The 27,059-nt window shown below is 40.2% G+C and overlaps 1 protein-coding gene across 3 annotated transcripts in view; it reads left to right on the top strand.

Annotated features, from left to right (window-relative positions):
* The window catches only part of RIC1 (RIC1 homolog, RAB6A GEF complex partner 1), a 195,493-nt gene that overhangs the window by 132,375 nt on the left and 36,059 nt on the right, over positions 1-27,059 (top strand). For 2 of the 3 annotated variants that reach the window (XM_030193794.1, XM_030193792.1), the window contains exons 10-19: positions 967-1,015; positions 4,435-4,587; positions 5,054-5,257; positions 7,532-7,570; positions 8,253-8,363; positions 15,355-15,444; positions 15,727-15,887; positions 19,285-19,423; positions 23,206-23,319; positions 25,903-26,631. In XM_030193794.1, the coding sequence (XP_030049654.1) occupies positions 967-1,015; positions 4,435-4,587; positions 5,054-5,257; positions 7,532-7,570; positions 8,253-8,363; positions 15,355-15,444; positions 15,727-15,887; positions 19,285-19,423; positions 23,206-23,319; positions 25,903-26,631 (1,789 nt within the window). The remainder of the gene's footprint in view (positions 1-966; positions 1,016-4,434; positions 4,588-5,053; positions 5,258-7,531; positions 7,571-8,252; positions 8,364-15,354; positions 15,445-15,726; positions 15,888-19,284; positions 19,424-23,205; positions 23,320-25,902; positions 26,632-27,059) is intronic. The other variant, XM_030193795.1, reaches the window with a different exon arrangement.

Genomic DNA, 27,059 nt, shown 5'->3' with positions numbered 1-27,059 from the left:
TTAGTGTGCACATAAATTTAGCATATTTTACAATTTTGTATGCATATTGTGAATTGTACCCATGCTGCACTCAAACTCCACCCTGTTTAGCCCTACTAGCAAAGTATGTGCCATCATGCCATGTGGGTCGGTCACCAAATCTGTAAAACCCATCTCTTGTGCTACTATTTGTCACTTTAATAGAAAAGAGACTCTGTTTAAGTGGGGAAAAGAATGAAAGCATTATGAAGTCTCAACAGTTTGTTCCTGATAGGAATAAAAGCATAGCCGAGCCCTTTCAATACAGTCCTCTAACTTGAGTTTTATTTCCATGCATGCATAATCCAAAGAATGCAAAGAGCCTGCATTGAGCTGTGGAAAAATTGAAATGTTCTATCTAAGTGTGTGGAAGTATTAGACTATAAATATGCCAATATTCAAGGCCGGATAAAGTCTATATACCAGATCTCCCTGATGGAAGAGCAGTGGTACTTAGCCTAGAAAAAACATTGGCTGCTGGGGCAGAAAGATGTAGCATTGGATCAGATTGGAGAAGGAGCAGTAGTGAACCCAGGGCTGTTAAGAGCTGCAGTGGTCTTAAACTAGAAAAAAGCATTAGTGGTTGTAGCTCTGGTATCCAAGCAGTGGTCCTAGACTATAAAACATATTGGCAACCAGACAAGCATGAGCAGCAGTTGTATGTTTTTTCTGTCAGAGCAGCAGTGGTCCCAGGATGAGAGGGACCAGGGCTTGGAACAGGCAGGGAGTGAGTAGCTTCTGATGTGCAGAAGAGGAAGAAGGGTGGGAGAAGGAACAAAGAATAAAAAATAGTGCAAAAACATTAGATTACATAAAAGCTATAAAGATTAATTCTCCTGCTCCACATCCAGCCTTTTAAGAACTTGGGAACGTTGGCTGCCATCTGAGCATCTACGTTTTCTGAACATTTTTCCATCCCTGCTGATAATCTTTTGTCTTTGGTTTTAGGTACCAATCCGATGGCACCAAAAAAGAGCCTCTGAAGATCAGCTGTATGGTAATTAGCAATATTAATGCATATTACAGTATAGATAGATCTATGTATTTTAAAGTAGCTGCCCATTTGAGACTTTAATTGAGAAATGAGCATAAAATGAAGTTCAGGGTGTACAGTGTTGGTACGCCCTATGAAAATGTAACACTTTAAACTTGTTTTAAGATAGTTTACTTGTTTTACCTTCTACTGCTCTGTGAAGAACAGACAGAGCCCGATATTCACTCTGGTGGTCAGTGATTAAGGTGCTGGCCACACAAGCAGACTGCAACCCAGATATTTAATGCCAGGCTTAATCTGGACACCCGACAGTGAATATCCAGGTCCTGCCTGGCTGCTGGAAATTATCCGGTTTGCTGGTGGATATTCAGATTAGTGCCCAGATAGTTTCCTGACTTTATCCAGGCACTTACATGATTAACAGAGTAAAAATCAGAACAAATTTCAGCAGCATGTAACCAGATAGTGCTGGATTTTCAGTGGCACTATCCAGCTGTATGCCGCTGAAAAACTGTGAATCACCCAATCGGTGTGATTTAACTAGGCAGATGATATGGTAAGAGCTAAAATCCTCTCTAATAACAGTGCTGTTTATTTCTCTCAAAATATCATATCTGGTATTAGCTTTAACCTAGGTCTCCCTACTTTTTTCTAATTCACCATGTAAAGGAAAGAATGCAGTTGATACAGTAGGCAGTAACCTGCTGCTTATTTTTGACATTTGAATGTTATATTTCTGTAACGCCTTCCTTAAACTTAATCCACATAGTGGTTTGTAAAGCATCAAGGTATTTTTTTTTCTAAGCAAATATTTATTGAATTCAACAAAGAAAACACAATAATTCAGTAAAGAAAACATATAATGTAAATACACTTAAATAATCAATACCACAACACAGGGGATATAGCTTACCATGTACTGTGAGCACAGCAAAAACAGTTATCCTACATTTTAGAGATGAAAACAAACCAACTCAAAAATAAAATTTCATTTTAAGATTTATGATTTATCAAGCAAAGAGGCAGTTGGGAAGACTCCACTGAATACCTTAATAAAAAAAAAAGCATACGACAACAAGGAAAGCATAAGAAAAAGGATGCACCAATAGCAAGAATGTGGGGTTTCACATCAATACATTTCTAAACAAACTACAAATACAGTTAATACAATATAATGCAGGGATGTTGACCTGTAATCCTGGAGGGCTGCAGATGAGTCAGGTTTATAGGCTGTCATTAAAGAGTATTAATGAGAAAAATTTGCATACATTTTCCCCACTGTATGCAAATATGTTCCATGCATATTTATTAGGGCTGTCCTTAAAATTGTGGCCCTCCAGAATATGAGTTTGACATCCCTGATTTTGAACCTTACATTTTTTTGTCATCAACCACTCAAGTGGGTAGCATTTGACAGCACTGGCATGGAACAACTCTCGGAACTGGTGATGAGTTTCCAAGTTCTGAGTATGCATGGCCCTTCCCAGATGTACAGTTTATTTTCTATTTTATTGCATCACTACACACACAGACAAATTATGAACCAGTGCCCAAAACAGCCATGTTTCACTCTCAAATAAAAACCAAATGGCGTATTTGGACTGGTATCACTAATTTGGCAAAAACAGCTTCTTTAAAACTGGCTAAATGGGCTGTTTGAAAACTGCCTGCCCCCCTTTATTGTTTTGGTGTAGAGAGGTGTGGTAGCCGTGTTAGTCCACTCTTAAGGTTATCAATAGAAATCAAATAAAATAAAACATGGAAAAGAAAATAAGATGATACCTTTTTTATTGGACATAACTTAATACATTTCTTGATTAGCTTTCGAAGGTTGCCCTTCTTCGTCAGATTGGAAATAAGCAAATGTGGTAGCAGATAGTATATATAAATGAGACATCCAAGCATTACTTTGACAGTCTGACAGGGTGGAGGTGGGTAGGAGGTATGCATGGGGACATCAAAGCATTTCATTGATATTCTAACAGGATGGGTGTGGGTGAGAGGAGGGTGGTAAATATCAATGAAATGCTTTGATGTCCCCATGCATACCTCCTACCCACCTCCACCCTGTCAGACTGTCAAAGTAATGCTTGGATGTCTCACTTATATATACTATCTGCTACCACATTTGCTTATTTCCGATCTGACGAAGAAGGGCAACCTTCGAAAGCTAATCAAGAAATGTATTAAGTTATGTCCAGTAAAAAATATCATCTTATTTTCTTTTCCTTGTTTTATTTTGTTTGATTTCTATTGTTTTGGTGTGAAAGCAGCAACAGTTTGCATACCTTTACCCCCTTCTCCCCCCCCCCCCCCCCCAAAAAAAAAATGCTGCCATAGGCAACTGCCTAGTCGTGTCTAATGTTGGGGCCAGCCCTGGCTACAGCATCCTAGGCTGGAAATTTCAATTAATTGACCACAGTGACTTCAAGATCTTTTTCTTGGATGTTGACTCAGAACGCAGCATTTTGTACCTGTGGTTGGGATTATTTTGTCCTACCTGTATATGCATGCATTAAAACTGCATTGACCATTTGTATGCCCAGCCTCTTAGTGTCAAAGATCCTTCTGCAAGTCCTTGCAGTCCTCTGCCATTTTAATGACTGAATAATTCTGTGTTACCTGCAAATTTGAGCACCTCACTCGTCACTCCTATCTCCAGACACTTCATCTGTTGGAGGCTCACTTTAGAGCAATAACAAGTCTACTCCCACTATCCACAGTCTTTTCATTTGTCACATTATATTCCTTTCCTCTTCATACCTACCCCCATTCCCCCACCAACTGAGCTATGGAACTAACCAAAGGGCCTAGAATACCACTGCATGCAGGAAGAGCTGCTCATGCTTAGAAGTGTACATTAGTTCCGAGTTCTGGGAGAACTGTTCTGTCCTAGCGCTGTCAGATATCACCCACTCGTGTGCCTGATCAACCCTGCTGTCCATAGAGAACACCTGTTAAAAGAGAGCAACAATGCTTTGCTTTTCTTAATTGACTAATACAAAGGAGATTACAGGATGAAGTTAATGCATGAGATTAAACTAGCATATTGGCATGTTAGTATGTGTAGGAATATTTTGGCAAAAGTACACAGACTATTGTATGTATTTCTTTAAAGATGTATATTTTTCTTGGTCCAATAAGATATCATACCCTCAGTACATATCTTTCCTAGAGCTGATATAACAGTTAACATTTTAATCTATTAAATTTGTTTCAACCTTTGGGTTTCTAGCAAACTTTATACTGTTGCTGCTTTAAGAAGTTTATTGTTGAGTTAACATGAAGTAATTTAAACATTTTTAATTTGTTCCAATATTTAAGCAAGTCTGAATAGGAGTGCTAGTTCTGCAGCTTGAATTGGTGCCTTTAGCAGAGTAGTGATATTTATCTCTTCATGCTCTCCCTGTGTGTCTGTTTAGAGCTGGGGTGCAGAAGGTTACCACCTGTGGGTGATAGCTGGGGAGTCCTCGCAGAGCACTGGCTATGAGCCCGACACTAAGAATGTGGCCCAGCAGTCTGGAATTCTCCAATTTCAGTTCATAAAGAGTGCACTGACTGTGAACCCCTGCATGGTAAGTGATTTTTGTTTTTCTCTACTTTAAATAAATCACATGCTTTGTTCTAAGGAAAGCATGTTTTCTTTGACATTTGGTAACAGTTTCCCTGTTAGATAAAACTTTGTAGTTCATGATAGCCGGTACAAACAAATTTAGGAAGCAGTGTTCTAAGTGCATCAAGTGTAATACAGCATTAAGGCTACATTATTTAATGCAGTTAGAATGTAAGTCTAACGTTAATGGGAGCTTAATTTATTAAAATGTTAATAGCCTTTATAAGTGCATTCAACAATGTAGCTCCTTGATATCAAAATGGCTGATGCAAAGTTCAGCTCAGTAGGGAGGAAAATGTAAAAGTCAAATATGGAATTGTAACAGTTGCACGTTTCCATTGGTCTTATGGTGGCAGCAGACAGTAATGTTCCCTATGTATTAATCTGATGAAAACTGCTGATACTGTTTTTGGGTGATTTTTGTGCAGAGTAACCAGGAACAAGTACTTCTCCAGGGAGAGGATCGCTTGTACCTGAACAGTGGAGATGCAGCACAGGCCCAGAGTCCCAGGAATACTTCAGCACACTCAGAATATAAACCAAGCAGAGAGAGAGTCCTGCTCACAGATGAAATTTTAGATTCTCAGGGTTTAAGCACTTTACTAGGACACAGACATTGGCATGTTGTACAGGTACATTTTATTTATGGTCATTTTATTAAAGCCTACAAAAAGTGAACTTTGTAGTCCATAGCCATTGTGATAAATAGCAAATGGTGTATGTTGAATGATTTTCTGGTGACACTATGAAAAATATAACTAAATATCTGGTAGATGCAGTAGCTACATCAATAGTGAGTGACCCAGAAGATAAGAGACCAGAACATGCATAGATTTTTAGCAAAAAGCATAGAGAAACATTGATCATGTGATTAAGTTACTATGTGCATCCAGGAAACCTTTGGCCAGTGGTTGGGCAGACAGTTGTTTTTGTTGGTACACATCACTTCTGTCCATTTGTCATCTGCTGTGACTTTCTTTATATCCATGCTGCTTGTAGTTGAGATTTGCCTTTTGATTGACCATATTTTGATTCCTGGTTAATGCTATTTGGAGAGTTTATAGGCATGATAGAGCAAGATGCATCCCTAATTGAAGCTGTGTGTTCTTATCTTTACTTGCACTCACAAGTTATTACACTTGACAAGTAATACAGATAGGTAACTAATTTTTATAAACAACAAAGTTTTTCGTGGTAAAAGTTACTTTAGACCACAGATATGAAAAGGGCTAGTCTTTAGAAAAATATGCATCAAGGTATAGTGTCCTAATGAAAAATGCTAAGTTTCATCACAGCAGAGTAGTCCTCTACACGCACCCTAAGTTCCTACCGATGGTGGTGTTGGAGTTCCATCTGAACCAGTCAATTGTTTTGCCAACATTCTTTCCCCAACTTCATGCCCATCCTGGCAAAAGCAGCTTGCACACCTTGGATTGCAAGAGAGCATTCGCCTACTACATGGAGCGGACAAGGCCCCACAGACAGTCCGCCCAGCTTTTTGTTTCTTTTGATTCCAACAGATTTGGGGTCGCCATTGGGAAGTGCACCATTTCAATTTGGCTGGCAGATTGCATTTCCTTTACTTATGCCCAGGCTGGGCTGGCCTTGGAGGGTCATATCACAGTTCAGAATGTCAGAGTCATGGCCACATCGGTAGCCCACTTGAATCCTTGAAACAGCACCTTCTCACGCAGAAAAAAAGAGAACTGAGATGGCTGATGTCATAACTCTACAGAGAGGCTATCATCCCAAATTTGCAGACTTAAATTCCTGCAAAAAGTTTGTATCAAAAGTATTTATTCAGAGTGTTCTATTTACCATATAAACTATTGTGCATCATCATAACTCCATTACTTGCAATCTCAGTACAAAAAAAGGGAATAAAGAATATTCCCCCCCCCCCCCCCCCCCCCCCCAGACCACCTTACAATCCCTGGTGGTCTAATGGTGTATTAAGGGCAGGAATGATGCCCTAGTTATGGTAGCCATTTTGAGAGCACATCCAAAATGGGCAGGAGTAACTGGAGATCACTTTTGCTCTGACTATACCCCTAGACCACCAGGGATTGTATGAAAGGCCCAGTGGGGCTTCGGGGTTGGAGAGGGTCTGGGAGGAGAGCAATTTCTGTTTGGGGAGAGGAAGGAGACAAATGGGACAAAGCACAAATTTTCTGCTTCCATCGCAAACGCATTGTCATTTTTGGCCAAAACCAAAAACATAGCTGAAAATTAAAACAATATTTCAGGTGGAACCAGCCTGAAAAAGGATTTGGGACCAGTTTCAGCACCAAAACCGAAATTCATTTGGCCTCTATACATCATTAAACATTGGAGATTATTTTTCTCTTTATGGTACCCAAACTATGGGTACTGACCCAATGACAGGGCAGCTTTCCAAATGCCGAATACATCACTGTGCCAATAACTGCGCAGATATTTCAGCTGACCTGGCTTGGCCTGATTGTCTGTAGGAAAAAAAAAGAAATGTGATTGTAGTTCTGGATGTGTAGAGCATATAAATATGTGAGCTGGGAGTCATTGAGGTATTATATGTGACAGAAATTTAAGGAAAATTGGGTGAACAGTTCAAAAATGTAATAAACAAGGAGAAAAACAGGCATAAGTTTATAGAACTGGCATATCCTATAGGAAACTCAGCTAAAAACAACTTCAGAGTTTAAAAAAAAAAAAAACTGTCAAAAAGAGCTTTTTAGGGTATCTGTTGTGTGGAATATTGGCACTTTTCAGGTGATTGAAGGCAGAAGACTTGAAGGTAGGCTGAAATCTACCCATAAACATCCTCTCCTTTTTTACTGCTTTAAATACAGCACTGCTAGTCAGTCAATATTTCTTTGGCCAATGAATATATAGCACACTGATCTGTTGTATCCTTTTTTTTTTTTTAGATCCACAGCACCTATTTAGAGAGCAACTGGCCTATCAAGGTGAGTTGTTTTTGGTTAGGTAACAAAAGATCTACAGATGTTATTGTATTAAACATGGAATTTTATGGAGTAACAAACCTTAAAACAATTGTCACTATTAACTGATTACTGGTACAGACATAGTTTTACTTTTCTTTGCCCTCTCTTCCTCTTTTCAGTTTAGCTCAGGAGAACTAGATTGCACAGCTGCTATTGTTTTCCTTGTTTTTGCCCAAATACCACAACATAATTAGTTTGTTAGCTAGATGATGATCTGCTTCTAGAGATACAACTGCATATAGTACTGCTTTTGTTTGACTGCCTTCTATTGGTATAAAACAAAACTTTTCTCTCATCCCCATTGGGGCAGTAAGCCTTCCTTCTACAGAACTCCAACCCTTGGCAGCGCAAGGAACAGGCCTGTTGGGTCTGATATGAAACCTAGTAATGTCAGGTTGCAGTACAATGTTTAATTACTAAATTACTCACCAATGCCCTACATTTTACTAGAAGACGTCTGGGGGATTTTTATAGTAGATATCAATTACCTGCAATTATCCAGTGGAAACTGTTATTTGCCTAATCTTTCAGTGATCTGAATGTTAATAAGGTTTATTTCTTTTACACTGATCATTTTAATCCATATTTTGTTTGTTCAGGAGTCTGAAAGAAATGGTATTCTGTTTTGCTTATTTCTAAACAGTTCTCCACAGTTGACAAGCTGGGACAGAATATTGCTGTGGTTGGCAAGTTTGGGTTTGCACATTATTCCTTACTCTCCAAAAAATGGAAGCTGTTTGGAAACATCACCCAGGTGTGTAGCTGGAGCAGGGAGTAAACACTTCCTGAATGACAAGTAGCTCTCTCAGACAAAAACTTTTCTCACTGAAGGTGTTAACAGTTTAATAGTTAAATTTTTCCAGAAGAGCCTGTTTAACAGCCATGCCGGCTGAAAAGTACAATTTGGGGACCATGTACAGCAGCCACACCCTAGCAAGTCATGTTAAGGAAGAGATGGAGTGATGGATGGAAAATCGTCACAGTATTTTTTATTATCTAAAAACAAAGAATGAACTAAAATAGCCAATAGAAATTGAAGGTGTGTAGGTAGGGAGTTGTAGCCTTTCTTGTTCATTGTTTGTCTCTAAAATATTTGCTTTTTTCTAGTTTACATAACACAAATCCATCTGAAAGGATGAACTCCACCTTAACTAGGGAGAAACCAAGCTGTTTGTGCTAATGTTTAAAAAGGAGAGTGAGCAGCAGATCTTAGAGGAAAGCTGACAGTTGCTCAGTAACACCTGGTTCAGTATAAGGTATTTCAAGAGATACGGAAAAATGGAGGTTAGAATATGCCGAGAGATTTTGGCCGAAGTTGCCCAGGTGTATTTAAAGAAAGAACTGACAGAGATAAAGGATACAAAATTATCCCTATCAACTGAAAGGCATATTGTGAATACCAGTTTAAAAAAAATACTTTAAATTGTGTGTATGCAAATGCCAGAAGTTTGAAAAATAAGATTGCAGAGTTAGAATGTGTAACACTAAATGGAGGTGATATAATAGGTATCTCAGAAAGTTAGTAGAAGGAAGATAGCAAATGTGATGCTGTGATACTAGGGTGTAAACTATATTGAAACAATAGGGTTGATCAAACTGGTGGAGGGGTGGCACTGAACCACCACATGTTAAGGATAGAATAGTCCTGCAGGACATAAAACGTAATGTGGAATCTTCTTGGATAAAAATCCCATGTGTAATGGGGATGATGAGTATAGCACTGGAAATATGCTATCATTCACCTGTACAGGATTAAGCGACAGCAAAATGCTAACCAGCATTAAGTAGACTAACAAATTTGGTAACAATATGAATGGGGGATTTCAATTATCCCAGTAATAACTGGGTAAATATCTTAGAGCATGCTAGGAAAGTAGTGTCTCTGGACATAAATGACTTCTTCGTTGGTCCTGCAACCGATGGAAGAGGGACGTAATACCCATATAGCAATACAGAAACTAATGATTTTTGATATTGGTGATGGACCTGCATGTCAGTAGTGATCAAGGTGCAATGAAATATTTCCTAATCATGGGAAATTTTGGAAAAGGAGATTATGATAGTGAATGTAAATAGAAAATAATTAAAAGGAGCAGAGCATATGCATGTACATTATATTAACATGATTCAGAAGACCAGCTAAAACCTTTTTTTTTCCCTGTAATTTTCAGAAATGTTTAAATTACACTATCAAATGCAAGAAAAACAGTAAAGAAACCAAGAAAAAAGATTATATGAAACATAACTAGTGTGTATAGGTCATATCAAGGAAGAGATGGTGAACAAATAAAAAAGACAGTAATCATTCAATAGGAAATCAGGGAGATAAACTTCCCTCACGTAGGGCACATAGGGATCACTCTATTACGGGGTACTATCTCCCACCCCAACCCCTACCCCCAGGTAGTTACTACCTTACCATCTAAATACAGATTAACCAGCATTCTAAAGTAACTAAGGTTCCAAGTGAATTTGGTGTACAACTACTCTCCTAAATTGGCATATAGCATTTGCAAGAAAACTTTAAAAAGAAAGACCCCCCCCCCCCCCAGCCAAAACTTGAGGCTTTAACCAAGGGAAGGACTCTTATGTAATTGGTAGAATGAACTACATCTGGGAAGAGCATCACTGTGTCATCACTGTTCCCGCTAAGATGTGCGGCCATGCACGTCTTTTCAAAATCCCACACAGCAATTCTGGAATTCCATTCAGCAAGAGCAGCCCCACTTCCTTCCCGATGCAACCCTGACTACTGTTGCTGCTTCTGCAAATGAGCAGCAGCAGTGGCAAAATAGCCTCACTCCTGCGGGGCTATAGCCTCTGTACATGCAGCTGCTGGTCATGCCCCTCTGACTTCCTGTTCCAGGGCAGAGCTGGCAGCAATACATACAGAGGCTGCAGCCCCACCAGAGTGAGGTATGCTGTTTTGCTGCTGCTGCTCATTTGAAGAAGGAGAAGCAGTGGTAGGGATGTCACGGGGGAAAGAAAAGACAGGAAGGAGATCATGACGAAAGGGGAGAGGAGAAGAGAGAAAGGAAGATGCTGGATGGAAAGGAGAGAGAGGGGGCAGACGCTGTATAGAAGTGGGTAGAGACATGACAGATTCTGGATGGAAGAGGGGAAGGAAAGAGGGCAGATGGGGGAACAGAGGAGGGAGATGATGAAAGGGGGGACGTGAAAAAGGATATGCTGGATGGAAAGGTGAGGGAGGGGGCACATGCTGTGTGGAAGAAAGTGATACAGAGAGGTGGGAAATCCTAAGGGGAGAGGGGAGCTGATGGAAAGGGGAGAGAGAGGGGGCAGAAGCTGTATAGAAGGGGGGAGATAGAGGGCAGATACTGGATGGAAGAGGGGAGAGACAGGAGGGAGATGATGGAAGCGGGAAAATGAAAGAAGAAACATTGAATAGAAAGGGGAGAGGGAGAGAGAGGGCAAACACTTAATGGAAGTTGGGGGAAAGACATGAGGGAGGTACTGATGGAAGTGGAGAGAGACTGAAGACACTAGATGGAAAGAGGGAGAGGGGGGCAGACACTGTATAGGAGACGCTTTATAGAAGGGGGGGGAATAGGGCAGATGCTGAATGGAAGAGGGGAGAGAAAGGGGCAGGTGTTTGGGGGGAGAGAGATAAGAGGGAGAAAACGATGAAAAGGGAGAGATGGGGGCAAACCCTGTATAGAAGGGGGAGAGAAAGAGGGCAGAGATAGTGAAAGACTGGGAATAAGGGTAAGTAAAATAGGAGAGCCCGGGTGAGGGAAAAAGATGGAATACTGCTGGTAGATGCAGTGAAAAAAGAGGGAAATTGATAAATGCTGAAAGGAAAAGGAGGAGAGAGAAAATTGGCAAATGGACAGGAAATCCTGACAAGAGACTTAAAAGAAGACAGAGGAAGGCAGAAACCAGTGAAGTAAATGGCCAGAAAGTAATGTAGAAAAACTTTTCTAACATAGTATGGTACCTGTGTTTTATAAGAAAATGAAATTGATTCTTTTCATTGGACTAATTTTAATACATTTTTGACTAACTGTTGAAGACCAAAATCTCCTTTCTCAGGTCAGGACAGAATACTATAGCAGCAGCTTACTGTCCTTGACCTGAGGAAAGAGGTTTTGGCTTCTGAAAGCTAATTAAAAAATGTTAGTCCAATAAAATATCCTGTTTTCCATTTGTTTTGTTTCATTTGTATTTGTTAATTTGTAATGTAGTGATTGGAATTTCAGTTTTTGAAGTTTGCTGTCTTTATATTTTGCACAGTACAGGGAAACATTCATTATTTTCTCTGGTGTGTTCACTGAATGCAGAATCTGGCTTCTTCGAGATTTGGTTTAATTTTTGTTTACATATTTCTAATTTTAGTTTATGGTTTCTTAATCTATACTGGGACCTGTGTTCTGCGTTTGTGAAAGAGACATGTTTTCTTGTTGGCATTGTCTGTGCAGGATAGATCGATCTGTAATACTCTGGTTTGTTCAGTTTTCCCTTAGTGTATTGATGGTTTAGTGTCTGCCACAAGGTTTGTAGTGCCGACTTTTCCTATGTAGGCTCTTGTGTGACTCATGGAAGTTACTGTTATTATAGTATGGTAGAATTGCACTGTAGGTACTGAGGTGTGCCAGGTACTGAATTTTGATCACACCTTTCTCAGTAGTAGCTCAGGGCATGTTACATTCAGGTACAGTAGATATTTTCCTGTCCCTGGAGGGTTTACAATCTAAGTTTTGTACCTGGGATAATGGAGGATTAAGTGATTTGTCCAAGATCCCAAGAAGCAGCAGTGGGATTTGGTTCTCAGCCTGCTGCTTTAACCTTTTGGTACAGATAATACATACAGGTGCTCATTTTCAAAGCTTCTAAACTTACAAAGTTACATAGAGGTTCATTTTCAAAGCACTTAGACTTACAAAGTTACATAGTAATTCTTTCAAGCCTCCCTGCAAGTGTTTGTGTCAGGGGCATAGCCAGACTTTGGCGGGAGGGCGGTCCAGAGCCCGAGGTGAGGGGCACACATTTTAGCCACCCCCCGCCACCACCACCAACTTTGACACCCCCCCCCCCCCCCCCCCGCCGATGACCCTCTCAACCCCCCTTCGCGCCGCCAACCCTCCCCCGCCATCGCCTACCTTTGCTGGCGGGGGACCCCAACCCCCGCCAGCCGAGGTCCTCTTCTTCCTTCGTTCTGTTTCTGAGTCTGTTTTCACAGGACATGCAGGATGTCAGACTCAGAACGAAGGAAGAAGAGGACCTCAGCTGGCGGGGGTTGTGGTCCCCCGCCAACAAAGGTAGCAGACGGCGATGGTGGGTTGGCGGCGGTAGGGCGGGTCGAGAGGGTCATCGGCAGGGGGGTCCAGGGCCAAATCTACGGGGGCCCAGGCCCCTGTGGCCCCACGTATCTATCCCCTGGTTTGTGTATGCTTGCACACTGTGTTTGAATCTGTAAGAAGTGCTCACAGGGTAATGTAATGGAAAACATTTTTGCTCAGCTCAGTCCTTTGCTTATAAAAGGTTTTTGCTCACATCAACATAGTGCTTAGAGTGAACATTGTCTGTGACTACAAAAGGGAATATACTTTATTCCTGAACTATGCCTTCAACACATTCCATTTATCTTGTTAATTTACAAATGAGACTAAGAGGGTTGCTGTGTTGACATCAAATCTTGGGAATCCTCCAAAAAAGCAGTCAGGTTTTCCCCATGGGAGTCTTAAGTACTCTGCAACTCCCTCCTTCACCATTTTTGTCTCCTACCTCCATCAGGAGGATATTCCAGGTATCCACCACTCTCTCTCTCTGATGGAATTCTGATAAAATTAAAAACACAGATGATCCCTATATAGAGAGGATGGAATCAAATCAAAACTGAGTGATGGTTTTAAGGGTCATTCCATGTCCTCACCATTTCAGAAAGTAATAATAATCTACCAGAAGATGAAAAACTGCAAACTTTTAAGACTTCTATCTTCAACGGTTTTCAAGATGCCTCCTTTATATCCAGTGGTGGGTCGGTACAGTTTGTGGCTGACAAAGTTTGGGCACCTTTGAGGTCTTAATAACTCTGCCATTAAGTGTCCTACAGCTGTGAAATTTGCACCACTTATTCAGAATGTTGTGCAGATTCAGAAAGTGCAGCCCATTTTGAGTGGGACGCATGGTATTGGAGAGATTTATTGTGCTGACCTCCCCCCTTGGTAAAAAGCTGGTATCTTGAAAATCGTTGAAGCTAGAAGTCTGAAAGTTTGCAGTTTTTCATCTCCTACATTGGTCTGCATTCTGGTAGATTATCAATTTCTGAAATGGTGAAGTGGGGAGGTTTCCAAATTTTGGTTGAATTGACATTGAATGATCCATAAGACAGAACTCCAGTAGTTGGGAATTAAGGCTAGTGCTGGGCGGACTTCTACTGTCTGTGCCCCTAAAATGGAAAAAAGATGGATCAGGATCAAATATGCATGTTTTATATCAAATTCATATAATATACTACGAGTGCAGATGTATCTCAGTGGGAAAGAGGATGACATCTTAAGGTTGCAATTAGCAAATAAAAGGACAATACAACATTGTTGGGTTGGGTTTAATCACGTATGACAATGAAACGGACTATGCTGTGGACAAAATACAAAACCACACTAATATAAATGCCTTTCTGTGGCTGGCATTTGTGATGAAAGGGTGTAACCTGCACAGAGTGGCGAGTGCAGTTCTCGCGCTTTGGGCAGAGTGGATAGACCCTGTGGTCTTTAACTGCCATCATTTACTATGTTTCTATGTATAATTTATAAACGTTCTGAGGGCCAAAATGGACGTTTTAATCACAAATGATACAGCTGCTTTAAAACCTTTCAGAATAGTAGCAGTGAACATTCCTTATACTGCAGTAGTTGTTACCAGTGAACTGCTGAAGGTAGCAGTGATGGTGGTAGTCTAGTTTTAAAGCACTATGGCAGCAATGCTATAAATTAGAATTTATAGAATTTGTGGCATCATTTTAGGTGCCATAAATTAGCACACTCAACGCCAATTCTCTAGCAGCTTAAGAGCGCACTTAAACCATTATAGAATACTAGCACAAGGCCACATTGACATGTCAGAAGTTAGGCTACCTACTTAGGACAGGCAAATAGCTGGCATAAGTGGGTATGCCTAAGTGCACCATACTGAACATGCAGTTGATTAATATTCTATAAACTGCGCATGTTGCTTGGTGTTAACACCTATGCTCTGCCCACATGTACACCCCTTCTGTCAGCCACACACTGTTTACAGAATAGCGCCTAGGAATTATGCGTGTAATTGCCAATTATTGGCACCAATTTTGTTCCTAACAGCTCTTATTCTGTAAATTAGGTACCAGCTTATAAAATTGCCTTTGTATGGAAGAAAGTGGGATGTTTGACCACAGAAATACAAGACCTGGAGAGATGGATCTTAAAAATACTTGTTTATTGATGAATAAAGACTTGACACAACCGTTGTGTTTCGGCCGTTAGGCCTACATCAGGATGCAGGCCTAATGGCCGAAACACAACGGTGGTCAAACATCCCACTTTCTTCCATACCTGTGTTCTCCCATGGGGCTTTCGAGTTTTCCGCTGAACAGCGGATTTTTTTGAATTTGTATAAAATTGCCTTTCACATTTTTACAAGAGTTGTAGGTCATGCACTATAAGTTTATAATTTACAAAAAAAAAAAATTGGTAATGTGGAAGGAATGAAAGTTTTCCTTTTTTGACTCAGTGTTTATATCTTAGGAGCAGAGTATGATAGTGACCGGTGGCTTGGCTTGGTGGAATGATTTCATCGTCCTTGCATGTTATAATTTAAATGATCATGATGAAGAGGTAAGCGTTCCATGTTCCTAGATCAAAGAATTGATACAGCTGTTAATTCTGTATTTTTCCAACACTGGAAATAAAGATTGCAAGCCAGAATGGTTAGTATGCAGTTGATCTATGATACTTTTCTCTACTAATAGTTTACTGAATCATCACTTTGGAAAATGTTTGAAATTTCATTTTGTCAAGGTTTGGCATGCTGGTGATATTCTTTCAAACTATAAATCCCAGTGGAGAGCCAGAGTGTATTGTACTGTGAACAGTTTCTTTTTTTTTTTTCTCTTGCAGTTGAGAGTCTACCTGCGGACGTCCAATCTAGATAATGCATTTGCCCATGTCACCAAGGTGCAGTCAGAAACCTTATTGCTTAGTGTTTTCCGTGACATAGTGATATTGTTCAGAGCTGACTGTTCCATCTGCCTTTACAGTATTGAAAAAAGATGTGACGGGTAAGTACAGAATGTAACAAGAAATTTCAAAGAAAAAAAACAATACACTAGAAACAAGTTGTTTGATACCTCCTCACTGTATCTGAGGACTGCATGGGTTTCTGTCGCCATCCTTTTACAGTAGAAACAAAACAGAAGGTCATGATATGGGACTCTAAGCATAGATTCCAAAGAGAAAATTCAGGAAGCATTTTTGCCACGCAAAGGGCAATTGATGTATTGAATGCCTTCCTAGAATTGTGGATTTTAAGAGGGTATAGGATAAGTACAGAGGAGCCTTAGTTGCAAAAAGTGAATAGATAACACATGTTGCTAGGTGTTATGCCTCTGGATAAGGTGCCACTTGGAGCATTCTACAGTAAGTGCTGGGACTGCCAGAATGAATGGAAGTTCGTAATATAAATAGTAGTAGTAGTAGTAGTAGTAATATGAAGTATTAGAAGTCCTAACTAAAATTCAGGCAATCTGTCTGGACTACTGGTTATAATTTATTGAGATTTACTAGACCACTTTAGCTGCCAAGGCCGAGCAGAGCAATGTACAGGCTAATATACATTTTTTTTTTTAAATGGAAAAGGAAGGGAACTCCATTTAAAAAACAGGAAAGATATCCAATTACATAAAGACAGAGGAAGAATCAGCACAGCACACAGAGATTGACAAAGACGAGCAATGCTTTAAAAAAAAAAATAAATTCTCAAGCTGGAGTAAACTACTAGGTATGCTAGTTCATCAGAGGCTTGTCTGAAGAGCCAGGCTTTTAAATTGGATTTGAAAGTCTTTAAGGAAGGGTCACTGCAAAGAGAACGGGGAAATTATTCCATTTGTGGGGGAGGGGGAGAAGGGAAAGAGAGAAAAAAGTGCTTTGTCTAGTGGATTCCAGATGTGCAAGTTTAGGACTAGGTAGTACTAAGCGGTGATCTTTTAAAGAGCTGAGTACCTTAGCAGGAGAGTAAAGGCTAATAAGACAAAGATAATCAGTGACACCTATTCTGTAAGCCTTGAAAGTCAGAAGCGCTATTTTATAAATGATCCAGTATCTAACGGGTAGCCAGTGGTGGTGTTTCAATAAGGGGTTGCGTTATCTGAGCGACAGGTGTGATAAAGTAGTTTAATAACTGTGTTCTGGAGAGTCTGTAGTTTCTTCATGGTAGATCAAGGGAGACCTGTGTAGATAATATTACAATAGTTTAAACGAGATGTGAAGAAAGAAAGAATGCGTGCAAAAAGGTAGTGGATGTGAATGTGGTCAAAAAGGTAGCGGATGGTCCTCATTTGAAGAAAGGAGAAAAAACAGAATTTTTTCAGAGAGGAGATGAGGCAAAAAAGAGAGGAGTTGAGAATCGCACCTACGTAACGAAATTGGGATACTGGAGGTACCCAATAGAAAGACAGGATCTGTGGAAGGAGTTTTGGACCCAGAGAACCAACAGGTGGCAGTTTTGTCGGGGTTGAGTACAAGTTGATGTTCAAATAACTAAGTTGTGACCTCATCCAAACAGGTCTGGAAGTGGGTAATTGAAGGGGAAGATGGGCTTGTTGGATAAATGAGTAGGATATTGTTGGCATAGAAATAAACTGAGATCCCAAAAGGTTGAATAAGGGCTGCCAGTGAACTTAGAAATAGATTGAACAAGAGGAGGGACAGGATAGATCCCTGTGATGATGATAAAATTAACCTACAGCTGGCTCAGTCTTGCAGGCTGCCATGCAGTAATAACTAGAAGACCTAATGGCAGTGCAGGCACTAAGGTAGCAAAGTTTATCTGTCAGACTGCGCAAGGACCTAGGAAGCTGGATGTTAAGGCAAACAGCCACACTAGCCACAGCAACTTATATTAAGTAGTTGTAATAAACTTAAACTAGTGTCTAGATCTTAACACCATATATGGACTCCCTAGCTCAAACATGGTTCATGGACATTGGGGAACCACTCACAGGTTGAGAGTTTCAGGAATGCTAAAAGCTTGGAGAGCATAGCTACAAGAAATGGATATTACACAGAGCATACTTAACCAGATATCAGGGAGCCTGAGTGGGTCAGTGGAAGGGGGAGGAGTGTGTGAAATGCAATTGTAAGAAAGGCACATTGGTTCATATGTTGGTTGAATGTGTCAAATTGGGGACTTAGGATTCTGAAATCACTTACTAAAATTGTTCAACAAACTGTACAGTGGTCGTATGCAGTGCTGATACTTGGCCATGTTACCACTTTGAAAGATCAGAACTTGTCTTTAGAACATTGCAAGTTTTTATTCATTGTGTTTCTGTTGACAAAAAGAGGGATATTACTTTATGGATGAACAAATCTTCACATTTGCAAGCCTGGAAGGATAGAGTGAGGGACGTAGCCCAGTTGGAACTTCACAGTAAGCGCCATTACTTGAGAGTCCGAAAAGGGGTGAGAGGTGGGGAGGGAGGATGAGGGATGGAAAGGACTATGTATATATATTTTTTTTAAATGTCGGAAACCGATCTGACTTTAGCTGGCCTTACGCTGACCCTTCCTCCTGTAGACACCAAGAAATTAGTCTGCAGGACCAAGAGTGGCAGTGGAGGCCTGATCACATGGGATATGTTTCTGCAGCTTCTTTGTTTATGCATTACATCAAAATGTTGGAAAGCTTGACATAAGCTGTTTTTTCCCTTTATTATTCATGTTACTTTATATCATGTTTGTTTTTGACTGTAATAAAAATCATTACAAATATATCCGTTTATTCAGTGCTAAACTATTGCACAAATACCAAATCATTTTAGTTGCCTGCTGTAAGGCCAAATAATTTGATTCATATCTAATATTAGCTAATAAAGAGCTCCACACACACTTCTTAAAATCAACTTCTTTAGTATCATCTTATAATGAAAATATAAAAGTGCATGTACTGTTGCTCTGCCCACCCTTGCACTTCTGCTCAATACCGTGCTATTTACCCTAAAACATCACTTTGAAAATTGCCCTCTTATATCAGAATAAATGAAACATTTGGATTTAGTGGCTATTTAGTTATGTGGCCTCAAGGAAAAAGGGTTGTACAGGTTATCTCAAAGGCCTTCTCAGGTATTGAGGGCAATGGAGGAGTGACCTAGTGGTTAGGGTGGTGGACTTTGGTCCTGGGGAACTGAGGAACTGAGTTCAATTCCCACTTCAGGCACAGGCAGCTCCTTGTAACTCTGGACAAGTCACTTAACCCTCCATTGCCCCATGTAAGCCGCATTGAGCCTGCCATGAGTGGGAAAGCGCGGGGTACAAATGTAACAAATAAAAATAATGGTTCTGATCTGAACATACTTATAATTATGTATATTTCATATAAGCTGTTATATATTTATCGCTGTACTTTCTTATAAACTAGGTTTCAGACAAAAATTAAGTACTTATTATATTTTCTTGCAGCTCAAACCCTACTGCCATTATTCAAGTTCTCCAGGAGGTGTCAATGTCTCGTTACATTCCTCACCCTTCCCTTGTAGTGTCTGTTACTCTGACTTCTGTGAGAACAGAGACCGGCATCAGTTTGAAAATGCCACAGCAGGTAAAATTTTATCATTTGCACGGAGATATTTGTTGGCTTTTTTTTTTTTTTTGTGAATGGGGAGGACTTGACCCTATTTTTCATAATTTTTCCTCCCCAGAATGCTTTCTGGGTGTGTGTGTCTTCTCCTGAAATATATATAAAAGATCACATGTATTTTTGGAGGGTAATTTTACATACCATTTTCGTGCATAAATGGTCTCTTATAAAATTTAGGTCACGCCTAAAAATATACTGCAAGTATAGTGCACAGTAAGCATGCGCCAAGGTAGATCATGGGTAGAATTGCAGTCGATACATGTTTCTTAAAAAATACATACATATACTTGTTCTTGAGCACGTGTAATGTATGTGCCTTCAATCTACTCATGATTTCTGCAGGATTTGTGTTAGTATTTTATAAAGACACACAGGTGCCTAGGTGTCTTTAAAAAATATACGTTTCCATTCTGTTAACTAGTTGCCCTGTTATGAAATTACTCTTACTGTCACAGAGTTGTAATTCAAATGCATATCTACCTTTGCTAACCCAAGTGGAAAAGAACACAGTTTACTTCCAGTTTCTTTTCTAATTAACAGAGGAGATCTATTAGCTGCTTCAGATGAGCAAATAACACGTCTGGTCCATTTAATTCATGCTGATATGCCACCTTTGCAGTGATAGTGCCTATTATAAATTTGCAGACATCTGTTGCAACTGCTAATTGCCTGACTGCAAAATTGCTAACCTAGCAAGTGGCAATAGGCACAAACAGGAGTGTTGTTACTAGAAAGGCCTCCTAGTGGAGGTGGTAGAGATGAGTACTGTAAGTTCGAGAAAACATGGGACAAGCATAGAAGGATATCTAAGGGAGAGGAAGGGGTAGAGATTAGTAGCTGGTATGGATGGACAAACTGGATATGGTCTTTGTTTGCTGTCATTTTCTGTTTCTTCATAAGACTGATTGCATGTGCCAGTAGTGGTTTATATTTGTATATATGTGTGCTACACAGACTGCAATATGCTCCTCTTAAAGGCAGCAAAAAATAGCTCTAAAACAAGATATTTGATATCTGTCCTATATTTTTTTCATATTCTGTTCAATGGCACTTAGCTGAAAAAGCAGGAAGCATAGGCTTCCATTTTATGTATTTATTTTAAAATTTATATATCACCTTAAAACCTAGGTGGTTTCCAAAATTGCATATATAATAAGAACAAAACACAAAAAAATACAGAACAATCCAATTATTACCCATTAGATTAAATCAGATAAACAATATAGTAATCACTATTCAGTGGAATGCTGCCTCAAAAAGCTGCATTTTAAACTGCTTCTTAAATCGAAACGCATCATTATGTAAATGTAAGTGACCTTTGAGTGTATTCCATAGCTGTGTACCAGCCACTGATGAAGACTTTGTTTCTGCATATTGTGTGATTGCATAATTGGATCCAGTAACAATTGCATTTTTTTATCCAATCTGAAAGATTTGGTAGGATGATATACCTTCAAAACTTCCTGAAAATAGGCAGTAGCAACCGCATACAAAGTGCGATGAATTAGTGTCAGAACCATATACTGTATCCGCTGGATAACAGGTAACCAGTGCAAGTTCTTAAGAAATGGTGAGACATGAACAGACTTATCCACTCCAGCTATCAATTGTGCTGCCACATTTTGGACCATCTGCAAAGCCCTAGGCCAGGGCATTGCAGTAGTCCAACCGTGACAACACTAGCCCTTGTACCACAAGGCTCAAATCATAAGTGGATAGCATCGGTTTAAACCTATGAAGCACATGTAGCTGAAAAAAAGCAAGCCTGAATAACTTTACTTTCCTGGGCACCCATGTTCAAAGCACTGTCTAATTGAACCCCTAACTGTCTCATCTCCTTTTTCACAGGTACGTATTTATCACCCACATTGACCCTTTCAGGCCATGAGTTGTGCTCAGTTTTCCCCACAATCATGACCTCTGTCTTATCCACATTCAAACACATTCCATGCAGTGCCATCCAGTCTTTCACCCACCCCATATACCTATTCAGTTCATCATCTAAAGCAATCCCCAAAACAGCTATGGGGGTGGGGGGGGGGGGCTCTACAGCATAAAACCGATAAAAAAAAAACACCCATGAAATCAAAGAGCTTGCCCAACTATATGAGGTAAGCATTAAATAATAAGGCAGAAAGAGCCAACCCTTGCAGTACACCCCTCTCAACTGGTACCTCTCTGGTGACCCATGAACCAACTCTCACTACCATTGATCTTCCACTCAAAAATTACTGAAACCAATGGAACATTCGTCCACCTAAACCCAACTGTTGCAGTTAATCAGCTCCAAATCAACCAAGTCAAAAGCACCCAAGATGTCCAAGGAGACAAAACAAACATGTTCCATCACTCATCTTCCTCCTGCTACAGTGTACAGTGGCTATCATGTTTTTATTTTTAATTAGAATTTTCATAATTGTTCATGAAATAACAAAGGAAACAAAAGAAATAAAAATACCTCAAAACACAACTCAAAAACTAAGTCCACATCAAGGGAACTAGAGAGAGAGAGGACACGCAGTAGATTAATATTAATGATGACTCCAACATTCCAGAATTCTACACCAATTCCCTATCCCCCAGGAAAAATAAAAGCATACATGTCCCCAGAAATGTAATCAATCTACCAGGCATCTCTTGAGGAAAGAATTCTTATTGAATTGGTTCCAAGAAAACAAATGTAATACTGGAGATACTAATCAGGCACTTGCAGGGAAACATAAGGAAGAAAGTTGCCCTCAGAGCCAACATCCACAAGTGCAACTACAGAAACGCTTTCCCCCTAAGATGGGCTGCATGGCTAACATCAGGAAAAATACACCCTCTGTCCCCTCAAAATATATCCTTTCTCTGAAAAAAAATCTTTTCATAATAATAATTTTATCAAGTTCCCTTATAAAAGGAATGTTTGTTTAGAACGCTATCAATGGAAGACTCCACTAATAAAACTGATAATCGGCGATATCTAGAATTTCTTCCTCCGATAGCATATCCTTACCACCTTCAACATCTTGTAAATTAATAGCCTTAGGAATATAATAAATACTAGAAATACATCAAATCAGACAAATTCAACATTTCAAAAACTGTTTCTTAACAATTCTTAAGGTAACAAAAGCCTAGTTTTTCAAAAATGTAAGCACCTCAACTCCAGTAACTCTGACTGGTGGTGCAGAATCAAACTAATCAAAAAAGGATCTTGAAAGCGAATGGTCTTGATAAAGACCTTTATGAATCTCTGCTGGCGTAGCGTCTCAATACAGTCTGCATGACGTGTACGAACAGTTACTACATGCTCATTCACCAGGTAACTGCTCACTAGTAAAAGGCCCCTAAGCATAGCTTCATTTTTTTTTTTTTTTTTTTTTTAGGATGGTGGTGATTTATGAAATTGAATAAATAAATGTTTAATAGTAGTAGTACTGTCTAGAGATGACCTCCTGTTAGTGGAAAATATTTGGATTGTCTGTCCTCCAGAGTCTGTTGGAAGGATAGAACCTAAGCCCCTCCCTCCCTCCCAAGGCCAGTTTTTATGATTTCAAAAGTTATTTGGTGTTTAAAAAGAAACAAAATGACAATATAGAAAAGGTTTTCCTGGAAGTCACTTGATGATCATATGCTGAGCAAACACTTTCAGCTTGAGCTTTCAATATTTACTTTGAATATATTGCCTGAGAGGAAATGTGAACTAAGAATTTCAACTGTGGTTCAGTAGCTCAGTTAATTCTCTTGTTCCTTTTCAGGCTTGTGATGCTGAAAGCATTATGTTGAACCTAGCAGGGCAATTAATTATGCTGCAGAGGGATCGATCTGGTCCTCAGATACGAGAGAAAGACAGCACTACAAACCAGAAGCTTGTAAGTAAAAGGATATCTTCAGTGTCTTTATTGTTGAATGCTTTTGTTTGAAATTTTTAAAATTTGTAGCATGCTATCAGAGGTATAGATGGTGTAGATTGTGTCGGAAAATTATAAATAAGTTATATTGTGTGGCCTCATATGTTGTGTCTCAGTTAGACAGTGGCGTACCTAGGATAGTTGACACCCGGGGCCGGTCATTTTTTAACACCCCTCCCCCCCCCCCCCCCCCCCAAAAAAAAAAAAAAATCCAGTACTAGGCATGCCGAGAATACAAAACACTCAGGACCTATAGAGCAATTCTACCATACCATAAGCAGTCATTTCTACGAGTCACACAAGGAAAAGGAAAGCATCTTAAACACTACAGTGAGCACTAGAACATCAATTCACCTATTGTAAAACGAAACCAGACAGAATAGTACAGATCGTAGATCCTGCACAGTCAATGCCAACTGAAAGCCATGTCTTTTTCACAAACACAGATACACCCTAATCCACTATAGAATAAGTAATCATAAACTTTCTATTTAGACAAAAATTAAACTGAACCCCCAATGCCAGATTCTGCATACAATGCAACACCACAGAAACAGAAACTGTCCCCTAGTACTGTGCAAAATATAAAGACAGCAGATGTAAATTTGAAAAAAAACTAACAAGTACCAATCACCGCTTTACAAATTAACAAATAGAAATAAAACAAATATAGAAAATAAAATACCATTTTATTGGACTAATACATTTAGCTTTCAGAGGCCAAAACCTCTGTCCTCGGGTCAGTACAGTATAGTGCTGTTACAGTATCCTATCCTGACCTGAGGAAGGGGGTTTTGTTCTCCAAAAGTTAGTCAAAATGTATTAAAATTAGTCCAATAAAAAGATTACCTTGTTTACATGTTCTATTATAAACATTTAACACAGCTACAATACTACTTTATCCTAAAGCAAAAAACAAAAATATATATTTTATTTACAGTTTGTTGTCTCTGGTTTCTGCTTTCCTCATCTTCTTTTCACCATCTTCCTTCCATCCAGCATCTGTCTTCGTTCTCTGCCATCCAATGTCTGCCCTCTCTCCCTGCCCCTTCCATCCACATCTGCCCTCTATCTCTGCCCCTTCCATTCACTGTCTGCCCTTTCCCTTCCATCCACTCCACTGTCTGCCCTTTCTCTCTGCCCCTTCAATCCACCATTTGCCCTCCCTCTCCCATCCATCCAGGGTCTGCCCTCCCTCTCGCTCCCCCTTCCATCTAGGATCTGTCCCCTCTCTCTCTGCCCCTTTTTTCAGCCCCCAGTTCCAGCCCCCTTCTCCCCTCCCCTTCTCCTGTCTGTGACCCCCACCCCAGTCTTCTTCTCCCCTCTGAACACCCCCACCCCAGTCCCCTTCTCCCCTCCCCTTCTCCTGTCTGAGACCCCCACCCCAGTCCCCTTCTCCCCTCCCCGTCTCCCATCTGACATCCCCAACCCAGTCCCCTTCTCCCCTCCCCTTTTCCCCTCTGAACACCCCCACCCGAGTCCCTTTCGCCCCTCTCCTTCCCCACTCAGTCCCGTTCTCACTACTGTCTGAATCGGCGAAGCAGCATCGCAGGCAGCGCCTCGTCTGCCCTGCTGCTTGTAAAAAAAATCAAATCTCCTTCTCCTCGTCTTGACGTCGACTCGGGCCTTCCAATCAATCACTATGTCCCGCCCGGCGCCCACCCTCACGGAAGTTACCTTAGAGGAGGGCGGGACATAGTGATTGATTGGAAGGCCCGAGTCGACGTCAAGACGAGGAGAAGGAGAGATTTGATTTTTTCACAAGCAGGGCAGACGAGGCGCTGCTTGCGATACTGCTTCGCCAATTTTTGTTTAAAGGAGGCGGCGGGAGCGGACCGCCCCCACCGCCCCCTTGGTATGCCACTGCAATTAGAGAATCCTTTTATTGTTGACTTGGTAACTTGATTTTTGCATAGCACATCATAACTTGTTTTTCAGCATTTACACCAACCCTCTTGATATGCAACTGTTTCTATCCTCTGGTTACTTCAGGTAACAAATGGTTTCTACTGGTGCTATAACACAAGGTCAGGATGTGCTGCACTGAGATGTATTTTGCAGTCCATTCCTTTTCCCTTTTGAAGCTGTGATCATTATTGCCAACCTAATCTGAATTCAGGGAAGTTCAGAGTTGCCAGTAAACTTGGGTATCTGCTTTCAAAACATCAATTGAGCCTCTGGCCTGACTGTTTGTCAAATAACCTTTGTAGCGTCAAGATTTGTGAAAAAGGGTAATTTGCCAGTGCTAATTTAGTTATAGCTCTATGAATGGGAGAAGAATGAGAAAATAGTTCTGAAATGGATACATAGCAGAAATATACGTGTATTATATTCTTTTCCTGCTGTTATATCAGGAAATGCACACAAAGTAATGAGGGGAATTATTAATATGCATAAATTACTAAAGAACATGATGTAAACTATGCAGGAACTTTTTATCTGGAGAAAAGAAAAAACTTTAAGACATAATGACAAAAGTGCATTTATTATACAGAAGTAAAAAAAAAAAAATGATGTGATCTATGTAGTATCTTTTATTTCCAGCTGCCATTTTGTGCACCTGTGGTACTTGCCCAGTCTGTTGAAAATGTTTGGACTACCTGCAGGGCCAATAAACAGAAGCGCCACCTTTTAGAAGCCCTGTGGCTCAGTTGTGGTGGCTCTGGCATGAAAGTTTGGCTTCCACTATTTCCACGAGACAATCGCAAACCACATTCCTTTCTGTCAAGACGGATTATGCTGCCTTTTCATATCAATATTTATCCTTTAGCTGTTTTGTTTGAAGATGCTTTAGTCCTTGGTGCTGTCAATGAGACTGTGCTCTATGACTGTTTCAGCATGCACAGTAGTGCAATGGAACATTTGGAGGTCCTTCTTCCTTTTTGTATTGTGGAGAGGACCTCTCAGATCTACCTCCATCATATCTTACGCCAGCTGTTGGTCAGGAACTTGGGTGAACAGGCCTTGCTTTTAGCACACTCCTGTGCCGCTTTACCTTATTTCCCTCATGTGCTTGAACTGATGCTTCATGAAGTATTAGAAGAAGAAGCTACCTCTCGGGATCCTATTCCTGACCCCCTACTTCCCACTGTGGCAAAGTTCATCACCGAGTTCCCCCTCTTCCTACAGACAGTTGTTCACTGTGCTAGGAAGACAGAATATGCCCTATGGAATTACCTTTTTGCTGCTGTTGGAAACCCCAAGGATTTGTTTGAGGAATGTCTGATGGCACAAGACTTGGATACCGCTGCCTCCTATCTGATTATTTTACAGGTGAGTGTATTTTGTCTTAGATGAAAACATAACCACTGAAAGTATTTTTAAACTATTTTGTGTATTTTGTGGCAGTTCTAAAACTGGACATCTCCAGTGAGGCACTTGGAGGACGTGTGGTAAGAACCTGTTCTGTAAAGGAAAGTTGGTGCCTAACATTTAGGTGCTTCCACGTACCATATATACTCAACTATAAGTTGAGAAATTTAAAGCCAAAAAATGCCTCAAAAAAAAAAAAAAAACACAAAAATACCCAGAGCCATGTTATCTACAGGTAGCATTCATAGTGCTTTAAAAAAAAAAAAATCAGACATTTCTCAGCCCTATTGGCAGCACAATCTTCTGCCCCACCCTTGCTGTGCACTTTCAAATGTATCTTCTATAGAGCAATGGCAGTGCAGTGATACTCCTAGGCTGCCTGCGGCCTG

Source organism: Microcaecilia unicolor, chromosome 2 (genome assembly GCF_901765095.1).
Source record: "Microcaecilia unicolor chromosome 2, aMicUni1.1, whole genome shotgun sequence".
Taxonomy (NCBI): domain Eukaryota; kingdom Metazoa; phylum Chordata; class Amphibia; order Gymnophiona; family Siphonopidae; genus Microcaecilia; species Microcaecilia unicolor.
The sequence above is the reverse complement of the archived record's forward strand: the minus strand, read 5'-3'. Positions and strand labels throughout refer to the sequence as shown.